The 19,522-nt window shown below is 36.6% G+C and overlaps 2 protein-coding genes across 2 annotated transcripts; one reads left to right on the plus strand and one right to left on the minus strand.

Moving 5' to 3' along the window:
* Nucleotides 1-12,986: 12,986 nt before the first annotated feature.
* LOC125608214 lies at nucleotides 12,987-14,765 on the minus strand. Its single transcript, XM_048778192.1, has one exon. It carries the CDS (start codon nucleotides 14,763-14,765, stop codon nucleotides 12,987-12,989), a length of 1,779 nt encoding a protein of 592 aa, XP_048634149.1.
* Nucleotides 14,766-17,709: 2,944 nt separating this feature from the next.
* On the plus strand, nucleotides 17,710-18,373 carry LOC106446959 (small polypeptide DEVIL 13-like). The gene has a single exon (XM_013888795.3). The coding sequence runs from the start codon at nucleotides 17,886-17,888 to the stop codon at nucleotides 18,219-18,221; it is 336 nt and encodes a 111-aa protein (XP_013744249.1). The 5' UTR covers nucleotides 17,710-17,885; the 3' UTR covers nucleotides 18,222-18,373.
* Nucleotides 18,374-19,522: the final 1,149 nt, after the last annotated feature.

Consider the following 19,522-nt stretch of genomic DNA (forward strand, 5'->3'; position numbering starts at 1 on the left):
ACGGATCTGGAGCTTCTCACCTAAAGTTCTTGCCAATCAACATTCCAACCTCTTCGTATAGGTGTTTCAACGTCATTTTCGATTATCAATTGTTCTTTCGAACAATCGCCATGGGAACAAAAGTGAAGCTTCTCTTTGGGTTTCTTCATTTCGCTGAGCGTGACTCGTCCCTATATGGTTCTATCTCTAGTTTTTCTGTATTGTTTTCTAGCTTCATTCTACCGTCGAGCAGGGCTCCGGGACTTTCTACTTCAGTTGTAAACGTTGCTCTTTGAGCCTTTTATAATATGTTTGTGTTACAAAAAAAAAGAACAAAAACACGCTCTTAGTCTCCTTAGTATAAATGATGTATAGTGTTTTTACATGATTTTAGCTATTGATTTTAGCCATTTTAGTATTTAAGAGTTGCATTTAGGTATTATTAGGTGTTGCATTTGTATATTTTGCATACCCAGGGGCTGGAATGCACAATGAAAAGTTTTGGGATGAAATCAAGGACCAAACTGCACAAATAGAAGTTCTGGGGCCAAATACATAAAGAAGCAAATCTCAGGGACCAAATGTGAAAATATGCAGAAGATGTCCATGGCTGTGTTGTCTCCATCACATTACGCCATCTCAAGCATCGATGGTTCTTCACATAGTCGGCTCTGCGGCTCTCCGATCCCTTTCCTCGTCACCAGAACTACTGTGCAAGATTGTGGTTTCGCCAGATCTGTTCGTTATCATGTTACCATTGCGTCTCCTTCATATTACGCCGTCTCAAGCATCGACGGTTCTTCACAGAGTCAACCATACGACCTTCATACCGTAGCTGCTATCTTTAACGGAGGTTCTCGGATGTCTTGCTCAAGTCGTACCCCTACTCATCGAGTCTTCATTGGCACGTTGAGACCCTTGTTCATCAGAGCCAGGATCTTATTGTCTGCAGAGGCCTTAACGACGAGTTATCGACTACTACACATGACTCCGTTGCTCCCCTTTTTCGAGTCAGACTCGTGTCTCTGTCGTCTCCTCTCTACATGGCCCGATCCCCATCATTGCAAACCACCACCCTCGCCCCTCAAGCTGTCGTGACGAACTTCACTTCCCGACTGGAGAGGTTTTCCACCTTCTCCGGCAAACTCTTAGAGTCCAGTCCGCGACTGCCCCAGGTCCCCGTTCTTTGTTATGCATCATCCAACTGCACCGCTTTATTTTGGGTATGCTCCCTGACTCCAATGGCCTCCGACTCACCTAGTCTCTTACAAGGAGTGTCCATGGAAGGTCAACCAACACCTCTTCCCCCAGCGATCCAAGCATTTTCAGAGACATGGTTCAACTGTTCTCAAAACCCTATGGTTGGGTTCTTCAAAGTCAATTTCGACGTAGGCGCGTTCCTTCGAATGCAAGCTTTAGGATTACAAGTGAAGCTTCTCTTCAGGTATCTTCTCTCCTTAGCCACATCTATCTTTCATCTTGTTTTAGTTATTTTCGTTTATCAGCTTACCGTCGAGGATCACTCCGGTTGTAACGGATTTGGCCCATTGGGCTTTTAATTTAATACAAGCATCTGTTGTACAAAAAAAAAAACTAAAATCATGTAAAAATACTATACATCATTTATACTAATGGGACAAAGAGGTTGTTTTTTCATTCTACTTTGGCATTTTTCCCTAAAATGTATAGTATTCATTTCAAGTAGGTTTAAACTAAAAGTGAATCTGAATAAATAAATATTAACGTGAGTTCAAATACCTAAGATCATCTTCGATGGCTTACTACATTTTTCACTCTGAAATAGAATAATTCTTTTTTCAAATTTTTCAAAAAAAATAGAATAATTCTATAATAGAGTTAAGGTATACTCTAATAGTACTTTATTTTAAAGTGAAAAATAAAGTCATGAACAAAAAATAAACAACTTACACTATATATAAAGTAAACCTACTTTTCATTATATTATAAAAATAGTGTACCATTTGAGTATTTTTACTCTAAATTCTATTTTTTTTTTGTTCACAAATACTTCATTGCTTCAAAATTAAAGTGGGTTTCTTACAGGGCCTCTGAGGGCCTGCTTAGCCAAGTTATCCTCAAAACAGAGAGAGGAACGACTAACATATCTAAAGAAGACTGAATCAAATTGCAAAGAGAGAAGATAGATGTCAGCCAGGATTCCATGGAGATCAGAGATGCCAGATTGCTCGACAATTGCTGCCACCAATTGTGCTGAATCCGATTCAAAGATCACCTGTTTGAGCTGAAGTGCGATCGCATGTTCCATCGCCATTCGTACTGCCAATCCATCCGCCACAAGGGATGATCGAACGAAAGATAAAGAGTCATTGTGAGAGAGGAATCTCTCATTTTGGTTAACCGAGAAGCTCCACCCCAATCCCGCGGTATTGTGTTCAATGCTCCACGCTGCATCCGATCGACAGAGGGCCACTGAGTCGGCGTCGATCTTCCTCGGGGTTACGCCTCGCTTTGGGGGTATAGGTACTACTTGAGCCAACTTCCACTCTTTAGCATCGATGATAGCTTTTGATATTACCTCTTGAGCTGTGAAGTGGCGCTGTTGAAAGATCTTAAGGTTTCTTGCTGTCCAAAGTGCAGAAATTACCCAAGGGATCAAGGGGCAGTCATTAAGTCCAGTAGGTGGGAGTGTGGTGGCCTTCAATGCCAATCGCCAGCCCTCATTAAATGAGTTAATGAGCAAAGGGGCTAGGCCGTTTGTTACAGGTAAATGAAACTTACCTGAAATAAAACTTATTTTATCTTTTTAAAGTGAAAAATAGAGTGTGGTTGGAGATGCTTACCACCCAATTAAATGAAACTTATTTTATCTTTTTATTTTTATGGGATCAACTGAAAACATTTGTGAGATAATAACATCGTAAAGAAAAATAACTTGTTAGGGTCACAACATTTTTGATTAGAGAAAAGAAAATTTCAATTTCTAAAAAAAAAAAGTATACTAACACAGAAACCACAAAATTTCACGCGGGTCTCTGAGACTAGGACATGAGGATGTATCCTATGGGCAAATCCAAAACGATGAAGAAAAATCTAATAATTATAATTTTTGATCATTAATAATATTAGGAAAAAGTTCCCAACTAAGTCAAAATTAAGAAAATAGTTGATTTTGACGTTATATTGAACTAATAACATTTCATACACGTTTTATCTGGTTATGTCTTTACCATTTCTAAGTTACTGGTGACAGAGTGATTAAAGCATGACATTGATGAAAACACATGTGGCCAGAAGAAATTAAGGATGAAAGTGGTGAATCAATAAATATGCAAAGCTCAATTATTTTTTTTTGGGGGGGGGGGGGATTTTGTTAGATAAATTGCAAACAGAGTTTACAGAGGAAGATGACAAACAATGGAGCGATGCTGACGAAATTGTTTTCTATGTACAAAACAATAGAATAGAAATAAAACTACATAGTAAATAGCTTATTCTATTTACAAATGAATTAAAACATAATATATAGTATAGTACAGTTTAATGAAATTATCAAACAAGTATGTATAGTATTTTAATTTGTCTTAAATCATAAGCCTGACCCTCAACCTCACCCACTCTATAAATATTAAATCCTAAATCCCATTTACTAAACCCTAAACCGAAAATATAAATTATAAATCCAAATATCAAAACATGATAATACTTGCAAATTAATCTTTATTTATCATTGAGCCGGCCTGAAAGAGACGATAACATAATATTGGAAAACTAATAACATGAATCAATTATATTACAATATATGTAACAAGGATTACAGGGTATCGATCAGAGCATACCATGTGGGTTGATTTTTCGACTTACCTGTTCACAACATTTGAGTATTTGACCCACAAAAAAATTCCCACATTGGTCAGGAATCTCTTAGCTCTCGACTCTCAACCAGTAAATGTTTAACGGAAAATTCCTGAAGTATATTTTTTTAGTGCACCCTTCGGTTTTGGTAATTTAAGGACCCGACCACCTTACCATTTTTCCCTATAAACACTCTTGTTTAATCATTTGAACTTATTTATTTTCGCGACGTGTGTAATCAAACCAATTATAAAAGCTACACCTATCTACGGGTTCGTTTACGCTTTTCTGTTAATCATGCTAACAAAATAATTAAACGCATAATTTTATGGTTCGGTTTTCATATATAGTACCACCTTTGTTTAATTCTTTAAAAATAATAAAGTGTAGTGATCATTATGTAGATCCAAAATGGAATCTACGATCCATGATGACTATTGAGCTTTGTCTCACTAATAATCCATGACGAATATAGAGCATCGTCTCACTAAGAAGAACAAGAGAAAGAATTTTATCTTCAAAAGACTGAATTAAATTGTTATTTTTGCGTGTTGTGCCATATATTGAACCTCAATATTAAATAGCTTGATGCAAATTTTAGCCTTTGTTTGGATATGAAAAAAGGAACGGCCGTTAATAACGCACATACTGGTAAAGTATGTCGACAACTCTCCATTATCTTAAGACTGTTTGGATTAATGTTCATTTCTCTCTCAAAAAAAATATATTGCTACTTCGAGTATACCTCGTGACCTTGTAAAATGGTTCTTGTTGTTTTTGAAAAGAAGTTTATTATTTATTAGTATCATATAAGTATAGACATGGTTAACAAAAATAAAATTATGCACATGACCTGTTTTATGTAATGGTAATGTTCAAACCAAAATTAAGTTACTGACAAAACATATTAAAATAAATTAATCGAAAATTTTGATATATTTGACCAGTCAAATGAAGATTAAGCCAAACAGTCTTAAAATAATGGAGAGTTGTAGACATACTTTACCAGTATGTGCATTATTAACGGCCATACTTTACAATTTTTTTTGTATCCAAACAAAGGATAAATGCAAAATTATATCTCAAATGTATATTTATTCGAATTTCTCAGCACAATACGAAAACCAATTTTGACTAACCAAATATTAGTCAAATGTTAAATACATATGTGCCAGCTTCCCAGTAGTTTAAGAAGATGTCAATCGATGACAAAAACGAGATCATGTTAATTAGATAAAAAATTATACTGCTTGTGGTAATCAAACACAGGGCAAGCACTTCCTTAGCCTCCTACGTTGACCACTAGGACAAAGCACATGTCGATATTAATTATAAGTGGTAAAGTATTAGACTGATTTTGTGTAGTACTATTATTAGATAATTGAAGTGTTACCATAAATATATATAGTGACTAGGTGATAATCCGCACTCTGCGCGGAGCAAGTAAATTTAAAAATATTATAACTTTTAATTTGTAGATATAATAAAGGTTAAAGTCATAATAAGAAAAATATATGTAAAAAAGTACGGGTTACAGTTAAGAATTTTAGTATGTCAATATAAATTTATATGCGATCGACTTTAAAATTAAATTGTATATTTGTTTGCATAAAGGTAAATTATAAATATAAGATTAAATGAAACATAAGCAATAGTTTAATAAAATATAAACGAAACAATGTATCAGAAAACAAAAGGGGTTTAGAGAAGGAGGCAATGGTGAGGAGATGTAAACGAATACATCTACTATTTATATATGAACGGAGCCTATGTCTTTCGTCACCACGCCAAAGTTAATGAGGAAGCCGATATTTCAGTCTTGAAATTAATAATGTATATACTACTTGCCTTGTTGTACAAAATTGCGAAATGTTTGGACGTCAAATAGGTAACAAAATGAAGTTCTGGTCATGCAAATTTAATTTCACAAATATTCTCCGGTCAATTAAGGTAAGTGTAAATTAAAAGTGGACAATTTGAAATTCGTAATAACTTTGAAATGGTATAATTTGATTCAAATAACATCAATGGTACTTAAGTTAAATCCGTGATATATAAATTATTTCTTTTCAAGCCAATTTTGTTTCCTTGAATACGCTAACATTGTCAACTCTTTTTTGTATAATATATTTGATCCCGTGATCAAGTCAATTGTGTTTTCTTTAAAATTTGAAGCATTAATTTTTGGGAATAATCCATTAATTGTGTTGCCTTGAATTTAAAAAATCATAAAACGATTTGGCATATTATACATTGACTAAATTAAATCTAAGAAATGGTCATGGTACTTTCATATGGTCATGGCATATTACCTCTTCGTACCATGACTAATTAGCTCATATTAGTTTTTCAAAACATTATGATAAACATGGTTAATTTGTTGCAGGATGAGATATGAACTGCAATCATGGTTATGATATTTTCTTACAAATCGGCGTATCAAGCTTAAAGAACCAATTCCAAGTGCAAAGAACATAATATAAAGAATTTTAATAGATTAAAGAACCAATCGTTTACTCAAGCTTAAAGAATTATCACCACATGTATACTTGGATGTATTGTCAAGTTTCTTCACCGAGGAACATAATTATAACAATAAAGACTCTCTTTGAATGGTAATAAAATGTTTCCTTATTTAAATATCCGATTTTTTTAAAGATCCGAATGTAACGTTGTGAAGATAATTTTGCTCGAAAATCTTATACTATAATGTAATGATCAGTGGCATTTGTTTGTAATTACTTTAGTTGAAAAAGGGCTTTTAAAAAAATGAGGTGAGAGAACTTGTGGTGATGACACCTAAGAAATGGCACACATGTAATAAACACATGAAGCCAATGTTAATTTTTATCAATGCTCCTCAAATAATAAAAAAGGAATTTTGGTAATTTTAAATTCAAAATGTTCAAAATTTTGTGAAAGTCAGCTTTACTAGCTAATTCAATTAATCTCTAATATACATCAATTTATTTTCAATCTCAACTTTAATTGATCTATATAAATTTATTCTAATTATTTTTATCTTTAATTAATTTAATTATTGTTATACCTAGAACAAAAACAAACTGTATAAATTTTAAACTGAAATAAATCTGATCTAATCATATTTTATATATTGTTAAATTAATTATGAAAATTTATTTTATTTATTTATAGATATATTCAACAAATCTAAAATGGCTAATTTCAAAAAGAAAATTAAATTCAATTATGAAAAATAAAAAAAAGTTTTAAATTATTTTAAATTAATCTTATAACGTTTTCTCTGTTTTCACAATTCAATATATATTTTAGACTGTATGAGTCTGTAATGTTGTCGAAAAAAAAAATATATATATATATATTTTAGACTGTATGATCTTCTTGGTCTACATTTATATCATTAAGTCTAATAAATCCATACTTATTTCTTCCGCTCATTCCATTTGATTCGCAACATTTAATCCACTTTTTCATTTGGAATCTTAAATTCATAGATCTATCAGAACTACAAGAAAAACGAGGTTATTATTATTTCATGTGATATAAGGCTATAAAGTCTAACGAGAGGATAAATCTTCCTAAAATACACTAGCCTCGAAATTGATAATTATTATGTTCCTCATTTATCTCTACAGATATTAAACAATGTAAAATATTTTTGAGTAAATTAAAATCATACATTATATTTCAACAAACTGTTTGCTAAGATATTCTTATTAGCAATTGAAAATTGATGCATAATAAATTAATACACGAATAATAGTCTCTCAATAATATTAATGGCTTGTTATAATTAAGATTATTCTAATGTTTACTATCCAACTAAATTTCAGATGATTATATTTGTTGCTAATTTATTCATTGGATTTTATAATAGATCTAAAACATGTTATTGTTTTTGACTGGTACAACAAGAACAATTAGATAATTTTATATTTGAGGGAAATTGATAATACCTCTATTGTTTCTTTTGTTGTATGTAATGCAATTTTTGAATGAATCCACAAATTTAAAATACTTGAACAGAATATATTCACAGAAACTGTAAGTTCAAAAAAAATGAACAACTAGTTGAATGATATATAGATCACACAGCAGTTGCTTTTGAAGGGGTTTAGGGCTGTGGCAAAAACAGATTTGAAATATGTGGAGGATATAAATACAAAACGAAAAATGGGGACATTACATACTTGAACTAAATATATTCACAGAAACTGTAAGTTCAAAAAAAAAAGAATTGAACAACTAGTTGAATGATATATAGATCAAACAGCAGTTGCTTCTGAAGGGGTTTAGGGCTGTGGCAAAAACAGATTTGAAATATGTGGAGGATAGAATACAAAACGAAAAATGGGGACAATGTAATGTGGGTTCCTTTTTTCGTAAATCCAGGCTGGTTTCAAGACATAAGTGAAAAACATGTAGAATATTATTAGACCAAACATGTCTACTCTTTCTCTCTTTTAAAAATCATGATCATACGAAAACACCTATCCCTCCATCCCTCTTTGCCCCCCCCCCCCCCCCCCCCCCCCCCCCCCCCCCCCCCCCCCTCCCCCACACACACACACAATAGCATACCTTCTTTATTTCAATAAAAAAAATAATTTCCAACATTTTGAAACTAATAATCTTACATCGAATGAATAAATTAGTTTCAACACTTTGAAAATAATAATTTTACACTTGTAGACAATTATTTGAGGATAATCCTTACTATCGTTTATATTGGTTAGTAAATTAATTCCAGAAGCTATATATTTCAAATGTAATAGTTTACTAAAAGGGCAAGCATGATTAACATGGCAAGCCGAGTAGCCAAGCTCTATTCTGAGTTCTCTAGTCGCCTTCTGATCATCTCTAAATTTAATTCATTTGTATAACACTTATTCATTTCGAGGAAATTTAGCTCTGCTGTTAACCAGTTTTTTAGTTATTTTGTATCTCCCCCACGTTATTTCTTGAGATTCCTGTCCCACTATGGCAATTATATATAGCGATCCGTATAAATTAAATATTTTATTTTAATCACTACATTATTTTAATATATAAAAATATGCGTACATTACACTGATATGAAAGCAATACCGATAAATTTTATCGTGCTCCATGTTGAGATCTCTCTCTTTTTTTTTTTGAGCAAACAAACATTTAAATTAAAAGCATGAAGTAGTTCTACAAAGTTGCAGAAGTAGAAATGGATAACAGAGCTGCTTTAGCAATTAAGTCAGCTTCTACATTTGCTAAACGAGAGACATGGATAAAAGAGATAGAGGTGAAAGAGCGAGCCAACACACTGATGTCGTAGAGAACGCCTTTCAAAGCCACATCTTTTCCTCGAGTCTTCAAGAGCGAGATAAGAGTCTTGGAGTCAGAGTGTATCTGGATACTGCTGACATGTGAAGAGAGTGCAGCGGACAAGGCCGCTTTAACCGCCAATGCTTCAGCCACTAGAGCCGAAGGAACAAAACGCCGGTGAGATGAGGATCTTTCTGCGAAAGAACTGTCAGAATCCCGAAGGACCCAACCCATTCCGCAATTCCCTGTTGAAGCTTCCCAAGCTGCATCTGAAAATAAGGACCAAGCGTAAGAGTTAGCAGCTGGTAACGATGTATCAGGGACCGCACACTGTGGTAAGGAAGGCGTTTTGACATTTGTCTGAGCCGCCTGCCAGGCTCGAGCATCCTGCAAAATCTTCAGGACAGTGGATTGTTCCGAGAAGACTTTATCTTCAAAAAGAAATTTATTCCTGTTGGTCCAAAGGATCCATAATACCCAAGGGTATAGAGGCGTGGAGCCTAGTCCCGTCGGGGGAAGTGATATCATCTTTCGGCACTGTTGTAGTAGAGAAGCAACAGAGTCTGTGTTCGCCAGAGAGGGTTTGAACATACTCGGAACAAGTTCCCAAACTTTACGCGCAAAGGGACATTGGAGAAGAACATGGAGTTCTGTCTCTAGCACTCCACAACGTTTACAGACCGGATTTGCCGCTAGCCCTCTGTTTTGGAGAACAGAACCAACAGCCAGGGATTGGGTTTTTGCTTTCCACATGAAGTGCCTAATCTTTGGTGAAGTATCCACTTGCCAGATGCATTTGTTCCAGTTAAAAGCCAAATCCTCCTGCGATCCATTGCAAAGTTTTGCAACTGCATAACCCGATTTAGTGGAGTATTCACCAGAAGAACTTGGAAGCCACACTCGCTCGTCAAGTGCTAGCAATGCACTTGGAACCAACCGGCGAATAATCTCCTCATACTGAGGAAGTGTAGCCCTGATAGCCAACACATCCCAGTCATTTGTTCCGGGTAGTATGAACTTGCTTACTCTCCAGTCTTTAGTCGCAAAAGTTGGTGGTCCAACAGGAGCCATCGGTTCACTTGTAGACAGCCAGGGTTCCGACCACAAACAGATGTCCCTCCCGGATCCTACAGCCCAACCTAAGCCTCTTGTTAACAAATCCCGCCCTACTAAGATTCCACGCCAGCCATGAGAGGCGCCAGAGGAGGGTTGCGTCTCAAGGAAAGAAGAATGAACACAGTACTTTCCGAGAAGTAACCTGGCCAGTAGAGAGGAAGGGTTTTTCAGGATCCTCCATGAGAGCTTTGCTAACATTGCATCATTGAATTGCTCAATTTCCCGGAAACCCAATCCTCCGGCACCTTTTGGTTTAGCCAGGTTTTGCCAAGAGACCCAACACATCTTTCTAACCTCCGGGGAGATATCCCACCAAAATCTCGTAAGTACCGATTGGATTTGCTTACAGAGAGACAGTGGTAATTTGAAGCATGACATCGCGTAGGTAGGCATGGCGGCCAGTACCGATTTCAATAAAACTATCTTCCCTGCTCCCGATAAGAACCTGGAGGTCCAACTATGTGATCTTTGCCGGATCCGATCCACAATCGAGGCGAATATATCCCGTTTTTTCCGGCCAAAATACTCAGGCAATCCGAGGTATTTACCAATACCACCCTCATTAAGGATTTGCAACTGTTCTCTGATCCTTCTTTTTGCTTCCCCCGGTGTTTTCGAAGAGAAAGTGATGGCTGACTTCTCTAGGTTGATGAACTGCCCGGAGGCCTCCTCATATCTCTTCAGGATCTTGATTAAAGCCGCACAACTCCTCTGATCTGTTCTACTGAAGAACATCGTATCGTCAGCGAAGAGAAGGTGGTTCACTGCCGGGCAATTGCGAGCGACCTTCACCCCAACGACCTCGCCTTGTTGTTGAGCCTTCTTGCACAGTCCGGACAAAACCTCTGTACACAGAATGAAGAGGTAAGGAGATAGTGGATCACCCTGCCGAATTCCTCGGGACGGAACAACTTTCCCTTGCGCCGCTCCATTGATGAGATAAGAATACGAGACAGATGTAACGCATGTCATTATCCAAGAGATCCATCGATCATGGAAGCCAAACCGGGCTAAGACATTGCGCAGAAATTGCCATTCAATGCGATCATACGCCTTGCTCATGTCGGTTTTAATGGCCATACTGCATCTAACCTTCGCTTCTGAATGTTGGAGATAGTGGAGGATCTCATGTGTGATCAACACGTTGTCGGAGATGGCTCGCCCCTTAACGAACGCAGATTGATGCTCCGAGATCAGGTCCGGCAGCAGCGGTTGCAGTCTCCTAGTAAGTAGCTTGGCAATGATCTTGTAATGAGTATTACATAGCGCGATAGGACGATAATCTGCCACTTTCTTGGGGCCTAAGATTTTTGGAATCAAGCGAACATGGGTTTCATTTTGCCTTGGATCCATGACGCTCGATTCGAAAAAAGCCTGGATGTCTTTCACTACGTCTGCTCCTAAAATGTCCCAGAAAGTTTGGTAAAAACTAGCGGAAAAACCATCCGGGCCCGGTGCTTTCTCCGGGTGTATCGAGAAGAGTGCCTCTCTTATCTCCATGGGGCTCGGCATAGCAACTAATGTCACATTCATCTCATTGGTGACCAAAGGAGTAATCCCTTCCTGTACCACAAGAGATGAGTCGGACATTTGTGCTCTGAAGATCCGAGAATAGTAATCTGTAATGCAATGCACGATCTCTGTTTCCTTGTACACCGCCTTGCCTTCCACGTCTTCGATGACCGAGAACTTATTAACCGCACGTCTTCCTCTCGTGGCCGCGTGAAAATAATTTGTATTCCGGTCCCCACATTGCAACCATAGGATGCGACTCCTTTGCCTCCAGTAAAGCTCTTCTTCTTTGTAAGCTGCCTCAAGTGTCGCTTTCAGTGACTCGATTTGAACGGTATCCGGCACTGAGCTAGACAGAGCCTCCTCTAGCCGCTGTTGAGCCGCTTGAATAGCCAAGTTGCTGTTGAGATTCTGTTCTTTCGTCCATTTAATTATGCTGTGCCTGATGTTCCCAATCCTAGTTAGTACAGACTCAAGGGGATATTGATGCCATTGTACCTCCACCAGCTTCCTAATCTCCGGCTTATTCTTCAGTCTTCTGTCAAACCGGAATAAGCCCTTCTTTTTGCGCAGCGAAACGTCAAAGTGAACTACTATTGGCCGATGGTCGGAGCCCTCAAATCTCAAGTATTCACTGCGTCCCGCCGGGAACCGTTCAAACCACGAGCAATTTGCCATTGCTCGATCCAGTCGTGACTGGATAAAGTGGTTATATCTTGTACCTCGCCATGATAAATGATTCCCGGAATATTGGAGATCCCATAAGCCCATCTGCGATACGAAACTCCTAAAAGATAGGAAGGATCCTTCCCACCGGGCAGGACCACCAATTTTCTCGGAATTATCTAGGAGATCATTGAAATCTCCCGTAAGTAACCACGCGTCATCTCTATCCGATCCTAGTTCCGTCAGTTTGCTCCAAAAAGCAGGACGGTCTGATGGGTTAGGGGCTCCATAGATAAAGGACACAAAGCTAAATGTTCCATACGCTTCAATCCGGGTGTCAATGATATTAGGAGAAGAGTAGAGTATCTCAACCTGAATTTCGTCTTTCCAAGATAGGGAGAGGCCGCCCGCAAGACCCACTGGGGGAACAGTGAAGTGGTTCTTTAGCTCCGAGTTCTTAAAGTGCTTGAAAATCGCCTCATCTTGATTCTTGGTTTCCATCAGAAATAACACTGCCGGGGAAATCCTCTTTCGGAATTCCCTAATACGCTGGCCCGTCAAGGGGTTCCCGATGCCTTGACAGTTCCAGCTCACACATGCTAAGGAAGAGAGCCTTGGAGAGGATGAAAATCCTTCTCCTTACGCACGATTGCGGGTATCAGCTTTGTCGTCGGTCCATTCTTGAGTTTCTTCCTGGTTTGTGATCTGCCTCCCGCTGTAATTGCGTCCAACATCAGTTTTCTCCGAGGTGAGGAATGAACCTTTGTGACACGTCTTCTTTTAACTGTGATACCTTGGCCGGTATTCTTTGACATTCTCTTGCAATCTTGGGAGTTCTCAGCAATTCGTTTCCCGGCTGCCTTAGTTGACAGTGCTTGTTGTAGCTGTAAGTCAAAAACATTGTCTTGCTCTTCATCCTCATCTGCTCGTAGAGACCCAAGCCTTAGCGACACGTGAATTCTGTCTTCGCTTAAGGTCCTGATGGGAGATCTTTCGCAAAGTCCAATCCTCCCAGACTCAAAGATAGTAGAACTCGACGGGCGAGTAATGGATTTGTCATTCAAGAGAAGTGGCGCTCCCTTCGTTGGGATTTTTTCTCTGACCAGTGGCCCAAGGGCCTCAGAGTTTGCCAAATCTCTTTCAGCGGTCCTCATCGTGTTAACAGATAGTCTCTCCTTTGCCGGGATTCTATCCTCGCTTGATACATGTTCTGATCGCGGGTCTGATAGTCTGGACGCTAGACTAGCTCTCCTCTGATCTGCCGACGGGTTTGTCACCGGGGAGAGGTGTGATCGAGAGGTAACATCTCTAACTGGAGAGCCATGCTGTTCTTGAGGTAGAACCGAGCCAGTATGTTCCTTAACCCGATAAGAACCTTCCCTGCGCGAGTTTGAGGTATGTTCATGCGACGTATGATGAGTCCGAGAGCCTCGTGGAGTAGCGCTGCGGTGCGATAGGGATCGATCATCATAGCGTCTTTTATTCTCCTCAAATTCCGAGCTCCTTCCTGATTCATTTCGGGAGGAGTATACCCGAGCTACCACATCTGAATGAGGGTTTGCATTCCTTGTGTTCGTCCATCGGGTCACTCTATTGTTTGCGAGGTTCTGTTGACGAGAGAACCTCCGATCATCTTGACGTCTCCGACCTTCTTCAATTCTCTCTAAAGTGTTCTGTTGAGAGATACCCAAGTCTCTTCTTTCCCCGTGGTGTGAGCGAGACAGAGGGCATCTGCGCTTTTCACTATCCTCATGATCGAGAGACTTACAGAAGAAACAGTGTTTCACAATTTTTTCATACTCCAACTCGACTTCCACTATTTCTCGAGATGGCAATTGCAGGTCCATCTTCATAATGAGAGGCTTTAAACCATTTACCTGGACCCTGAGGCGAGCTTTATCAACTTCACGATCATCAATGGGGCCTAGGGCAGCACCAATAGCTTCAATGGTTTCATCTATCCAGTAGTGGAGAGGAATGCCATGGACTCTAATCCAAAAAGGGATTCGGCCTGGGAAGGAATCAGACACGACTGGCTCCCACCTTTGTAGAATGAACATCCAGTTCTTAAAGTGAAAGGGGGCTTTTGCAAGAATAGTCTGGAGATCCCTCTCTGACTCAAAGCCGAACTGAAACAGAGTAGGGCCAAGATCCCGTCCTGTTATTCTACCCACAACATTCCATTGTTGTAGAAAGAAATCCACTAGCGCCCTTGTTTTCTGAATCGAAGGGTTGGTGACTCTTCCAATGAGAGTGAGCTTGTTGCGTTCAATGAGGCCAGAGACATTCGCATCCGGGATCCTCACCAGCGGTTTGCGTGGTGGAAACTCCTCAGCTCTCTCTTTACCTTTCTCCGTTCTCGAGTAACGGTGAGACATTTTGGCAGAGAGAGGTAGGTGAAAGTGACAGTCAAGGGGAAGACTACAACCCGTAGTAAAACTGGAACCAGAGAGCGATGGTAGCTATGGAGACTACAAACTGTAGTAGCTTGGTGCAAGACAGGGGAACTACACAAACGTAGTAGTGAAGCTTTTACCGGGAGCAGAGGGAGGTAAAGGAGCTGTCTACAGGCGAGAGCTCTATTGACTTCAGATTGTCCATCATCCTAGTCAGAATCACTAACAAGCGGACTTCACCGGCAAGAATGGCCGGAAAAGGCGGTCCCTCCGACACGGTCGGGGGAAGAACCCGAAGTGTAAAGACCAGGAGCGTTCTTCAGACTGCGGGATATTACCGAAAGAGGTAACAGTTTCGAAAATTGCAGGACAGAGGTAGGAGGAAAGCAGCCGAAAGGGGAAGTCAACTCCGGGAAACAGTTAAGCGACCAGCGGTTAAAGACTTGTTTCGAAACCGGTGCCCGAGAGAGAAAACTTTGTGCTCATCTCGTTCTTCTTTCCATGTTGAGATCTCTCTCATGTGACGTGCTTAAATGGAGATTATAATTGTGCTATACGTATAGATAGATATATGTAACTATATATGTATTATGCATATAAACGTACGACATTGGTTCCGCCAACATTAATGGCAGATCTCAAGAAGACGATTTCGACAATGTGTAGATCTTGTGATGGTAAGAATAAGACCTCGAGTTCTAGAAGCTCCACCCAATCGGAATTTGCCACGTTTGCTATGTAATAATTCGCTTTGCAAGCATACCTTATCTAATTAATACAACTTTCATTATTCAAAGCATAACTAAATCGTCAACGCTAAGTAAAAAACCCTCATCCCCAAACCTTGTGGATTCTGTATAACTGACACCAATTAAAATAGTTAAGGGTTAGAATAATAACATGCAAAATAACTGTAGTGTGATTTTAATAATATCAAAATGTATAAATACATTTGTATATATATATATATATTTTGTACTATTAACTTTAACTGATGTGGTGTAGTTTGGATCTTCAGAAATTTTTATATATAAAAAGAAAAAGAAAATACAAAGATAATCTCATAAAAATATTCATAATTTTTCCAAGCAAGGCTATGAACTCCCAAAAGCCCCATCAACTATTCCTCAGGTCACTTATATAAAAGTGTCTACATTTTCTGCTAGCAAGGAGAAAAAATAAAATTTCTACTGTTTTAGATTTGGTCTGTCCTTTTTTTTTGTTCAAACAGATATGGTGCTGTCCAGAAACCATCCAATACTTGATACATATATTCAATTGCCTGAGTTGCCCAAAAAAAAAAAAATATTCAATTGCCTGAACGTTTAAGAAAAACCTACTTGACAAATATAAGCAAGGGTTGTATCGTTGTTTTCCACTTTTCTCGTTCTTTAAAAAAAAAAAAAAACTGTTTCTTCTGTAAGATTTAAAGTTTATTAAAAAGTACAGTAAAAACTCTATAAATTAATAATGTTAGGACTATGATATTTTATTAATTTGCAAAAAGTTTTTTTTGGATTTTTTATTTTGGAATATTTTGTTTTTATAAAATAAACAAAATAATTGATTTAATCGTATGTACATTAATTAAATTTTTGAAATTTGACTTTCAGGTTATTTTTACTGTATTGTTTGGTGTATATAAATTATGTTATATAAAATTTAAATGTGGTTTAGATATAACTTTACTAAATATTAGCAAAATATATTGAAGTGTTAAGAAAATATAAAGGTTATTCTATTATGAAATAAAAATAATAATACAATTTTTTTGTATTTATATAAAATTATATATTCAAAAATTATTAAATTGTGATTTTAACGGAACAATATATTTATATAGGATTTTTTATAATATTATTATTTTATTATTTTATCGATTTGAGTCATATTTGAACTGATTCAATTTGTGATTAAAATATTTATTAATTTATAGTATTTATTAATTTATCAAATATTAATTTATAAAATTTATAATGTATGTGTTCATAGTAAAACCAGAATATGGTAACAGTAGAATTGCTTTTCTACATAAATTCCTATGTAGTTTAGTTTTTCTTTAAATAATTATTATTTATGACCTTTTGTATGGTGATTTGATAGCATTGCAAGAAACAAGTGAAAATAGTTAAGTGAGTATCAGCTTAAAGCAAAATTTATGATTAGAAATATTAATGAGATCAAAGTTAATCTTGAGCGGCGGGGTAATAAAATCGTGAAGATCTTTCTTTTCTATATAGATTATGTAATTTTGAGTTTCTTAGTCCTTTGATAAAAAAAAAGTAAAAAGTATGTGTAACATATGTTCTCGCAATTTGTTAAGCAGAAAGCTAACACCACCTTTTGAGATTTAATTTTGTAGGATGAATAACTTTTTGGAAACCACTAATTTTGTACGGCATCCTAATATGGACGTGGCATGTTGGTAATTGGTATACTTACAAGCTAGTCAAAGTAATTCTACTGATCTATCAGAAATTTTTTTTTTGACGAAAAAATAACCCAAAATACTATCTATCAGAAATTATAAGGGCACTGATTCAAAATATAACATTAAGTTTAGATAAATAAAAATAGCATAAGAACTAAGAAGTTTAGATAAATAAAAAACAAGTGGATGTTAAATAGTGTTCCTAACTCGTCGCCAAAAGAAAAATAGTTCCTAAGTCGATGGAAAAAATAATCATTGGTATAAAATAATTTTCATTTTTCCCATTAATTTGTATGCCATTTGTTATCTCCATTGATTTATGAGAATTTGTACTCCCTACACACCACTTTTCTCCTATTTGTACTCCATACTCTATATCCCTCCAATTTTCTTCCCCCAACATTACCATTTTCCCCCCATTCAATGATATCCCACCTTTGTTAGTATATTTAGCTAATTTACTCATTTATTACAAGTATAAGAAGAAGCATCATATATAAGCAAAGTGACACTATCACTCTCTCTACTTCTCTCTCTCTCTCTCTGAATCACTCTCTTTTTGATTTGAATCACCACAAACTCATAATCAAATACACAAGAAACACACAAAAAAATTCGACCAGTTCATCTGAATCTGAGTCCAAAACTCCCTGCAGAAGCACACAATATTCATGGAGGAGAAGTGGAAGCTGTCGAAGAAAGAGACAACAACTTCTTCTTCCTCTAAGTCAAAGTTCTCAAGAAGCTTCTCAACAAGTGCTTCATCTGCTAAATCTCCACTATTCGCAAGGAGTTCCTCTACTAAATGCTCTGTTCCCTTATCCTCATCTTCTTCATCTTCAATCTCTAGAAGCTTCTCAAGAAAAGAGAGAAAATCGTCTTCCTCTCCATCTTCTTCTATCACTCGAAAATACAGCAGCTTGGCTAAGGAACAAAAGGCAAGGTTTTACATCATGAGAAGGTGTGTGGCTATGCTTGTTTGTTGGCATAAACATGGAGATTCTTAATTAGATCTTCCTTTCATTGTTACTTGTAATTAGATCAGTATGATTATTCCATACAAGTTCATTGTAAGAAGAAATTTTTGTTTTAAAAAAATAGGGTTTCAATGCCCATTGTTCCGTAACATAACATTTTCCTTAATTACCTATCTTTCGTATGCTACACATACACAATCATGGACCTGTGTATATACATGTTCATCAATGCAAGTATTTCTATTCAGATCGGGATTAGTTAATGTTTTTTGATAACTAAGAAAATATTAGTTTCAACTAAAAAAATATATTAAAACTACAATATCTGGAATATTAGTTAACTGGTCATTGATGTATCAAGAAGCACAGTGTTTTTGTTAAGATTTGCAATAAATAGTTAATTTCATTGTCTCTGGAAAAACAAAATAGAAATGATATAACACACAATCTTTCATTTTATATAATATATTTATACTTACAGAGTCAGTATGAGTCTGTAAAAGTCGATGATAAAAAAAAATATATATATATATAATATATTTATTTGTTGGTTACTTTAATTGGTTCAAGATACATATTCATCTGATCAAAGATCTGAAGCTTTTTTCTTTGAATCTATTATTATGAAACGATAATGGAGTCCACTTAATGTCAATGTGATGATGATAAGAATATATCAATAAAATGCTATGATGCTGTAGATCTTGCAAACACCAATAATGTCTGGAACTCTACTCATATTTTGTTTTTTTCTTAGCTTTATTAAATATTAATTTATTCCTTTTTGCATTTTATGGCAGTATTTTGGTGGCAGTATTTTCTGTTTGCTTTCTGGGTTTTTGTCTCTTTGATTGAAGAAAGATTCCCTGTTGGCAAATGAAAAATATTTAGTACCAACATATTTTCACCTTTATTTTATAAAAACTTAGGATGAAATTGCTATATTGTGTATAAACAGTTAGTTACTTGGAAAATTACTAGCCGGCATTATTGAAATGAGATAAAATCTATCTTTTCACTTTATTAGAGGAAAAAGTTGTGATTATTATATAGAGAATCCAATGAAAAGTTGTCAATGACTCTATGTTTTGTCATTTATCATAAATATGTTTTGTTTAAACAGATAATGAAAAACGATCACGAGCGTTGCAGATTTTTCTTATTGCTTTTTTCGTTGATTACCAAAATTACGTATTTTGCGCCAAAACTATTTTTTACAAGAAAGGAGAAAGAATATTAAAAAACTCAGAATTCAAAAACATCAGTAAACAAGAAGTGTAAAAAGGAAAACAAGAAAACACATATTGTACAATTTAAGGAAAAGGCATTCC

This window comes from Brassica napus, chromosome A4 (assembly GCF_020379485.1).
Source record: "Brassica napus cultivar Da-Ae chromosome A4, Da-Ae, whole genome shotgun sequence".
NCBI lineage: Eukaryota > Viridiplantae > Streptophyta > Magnoliopsida > Brassicales > Brassicaceae > Brassica > Brassica napus.

What these genes read in the sequence shown, in the direction of transcription:
- LOC125608214 (XM_048778192.1), bottom strand. Translation starts at nt 14,765, where the DNA reads ATGTCTCACCGTTACTCGAGAACGGAGAAAGGTAAAGAGAGAGCTGAG.
- LOC106446959 (XM_013888795.3), top strand. Translation starts at nt 17,886, where the DNA reads ATGGAGGAGAAGTGGAAGCTGTCGAAGAAAGAGACAACAACTTCTTCT.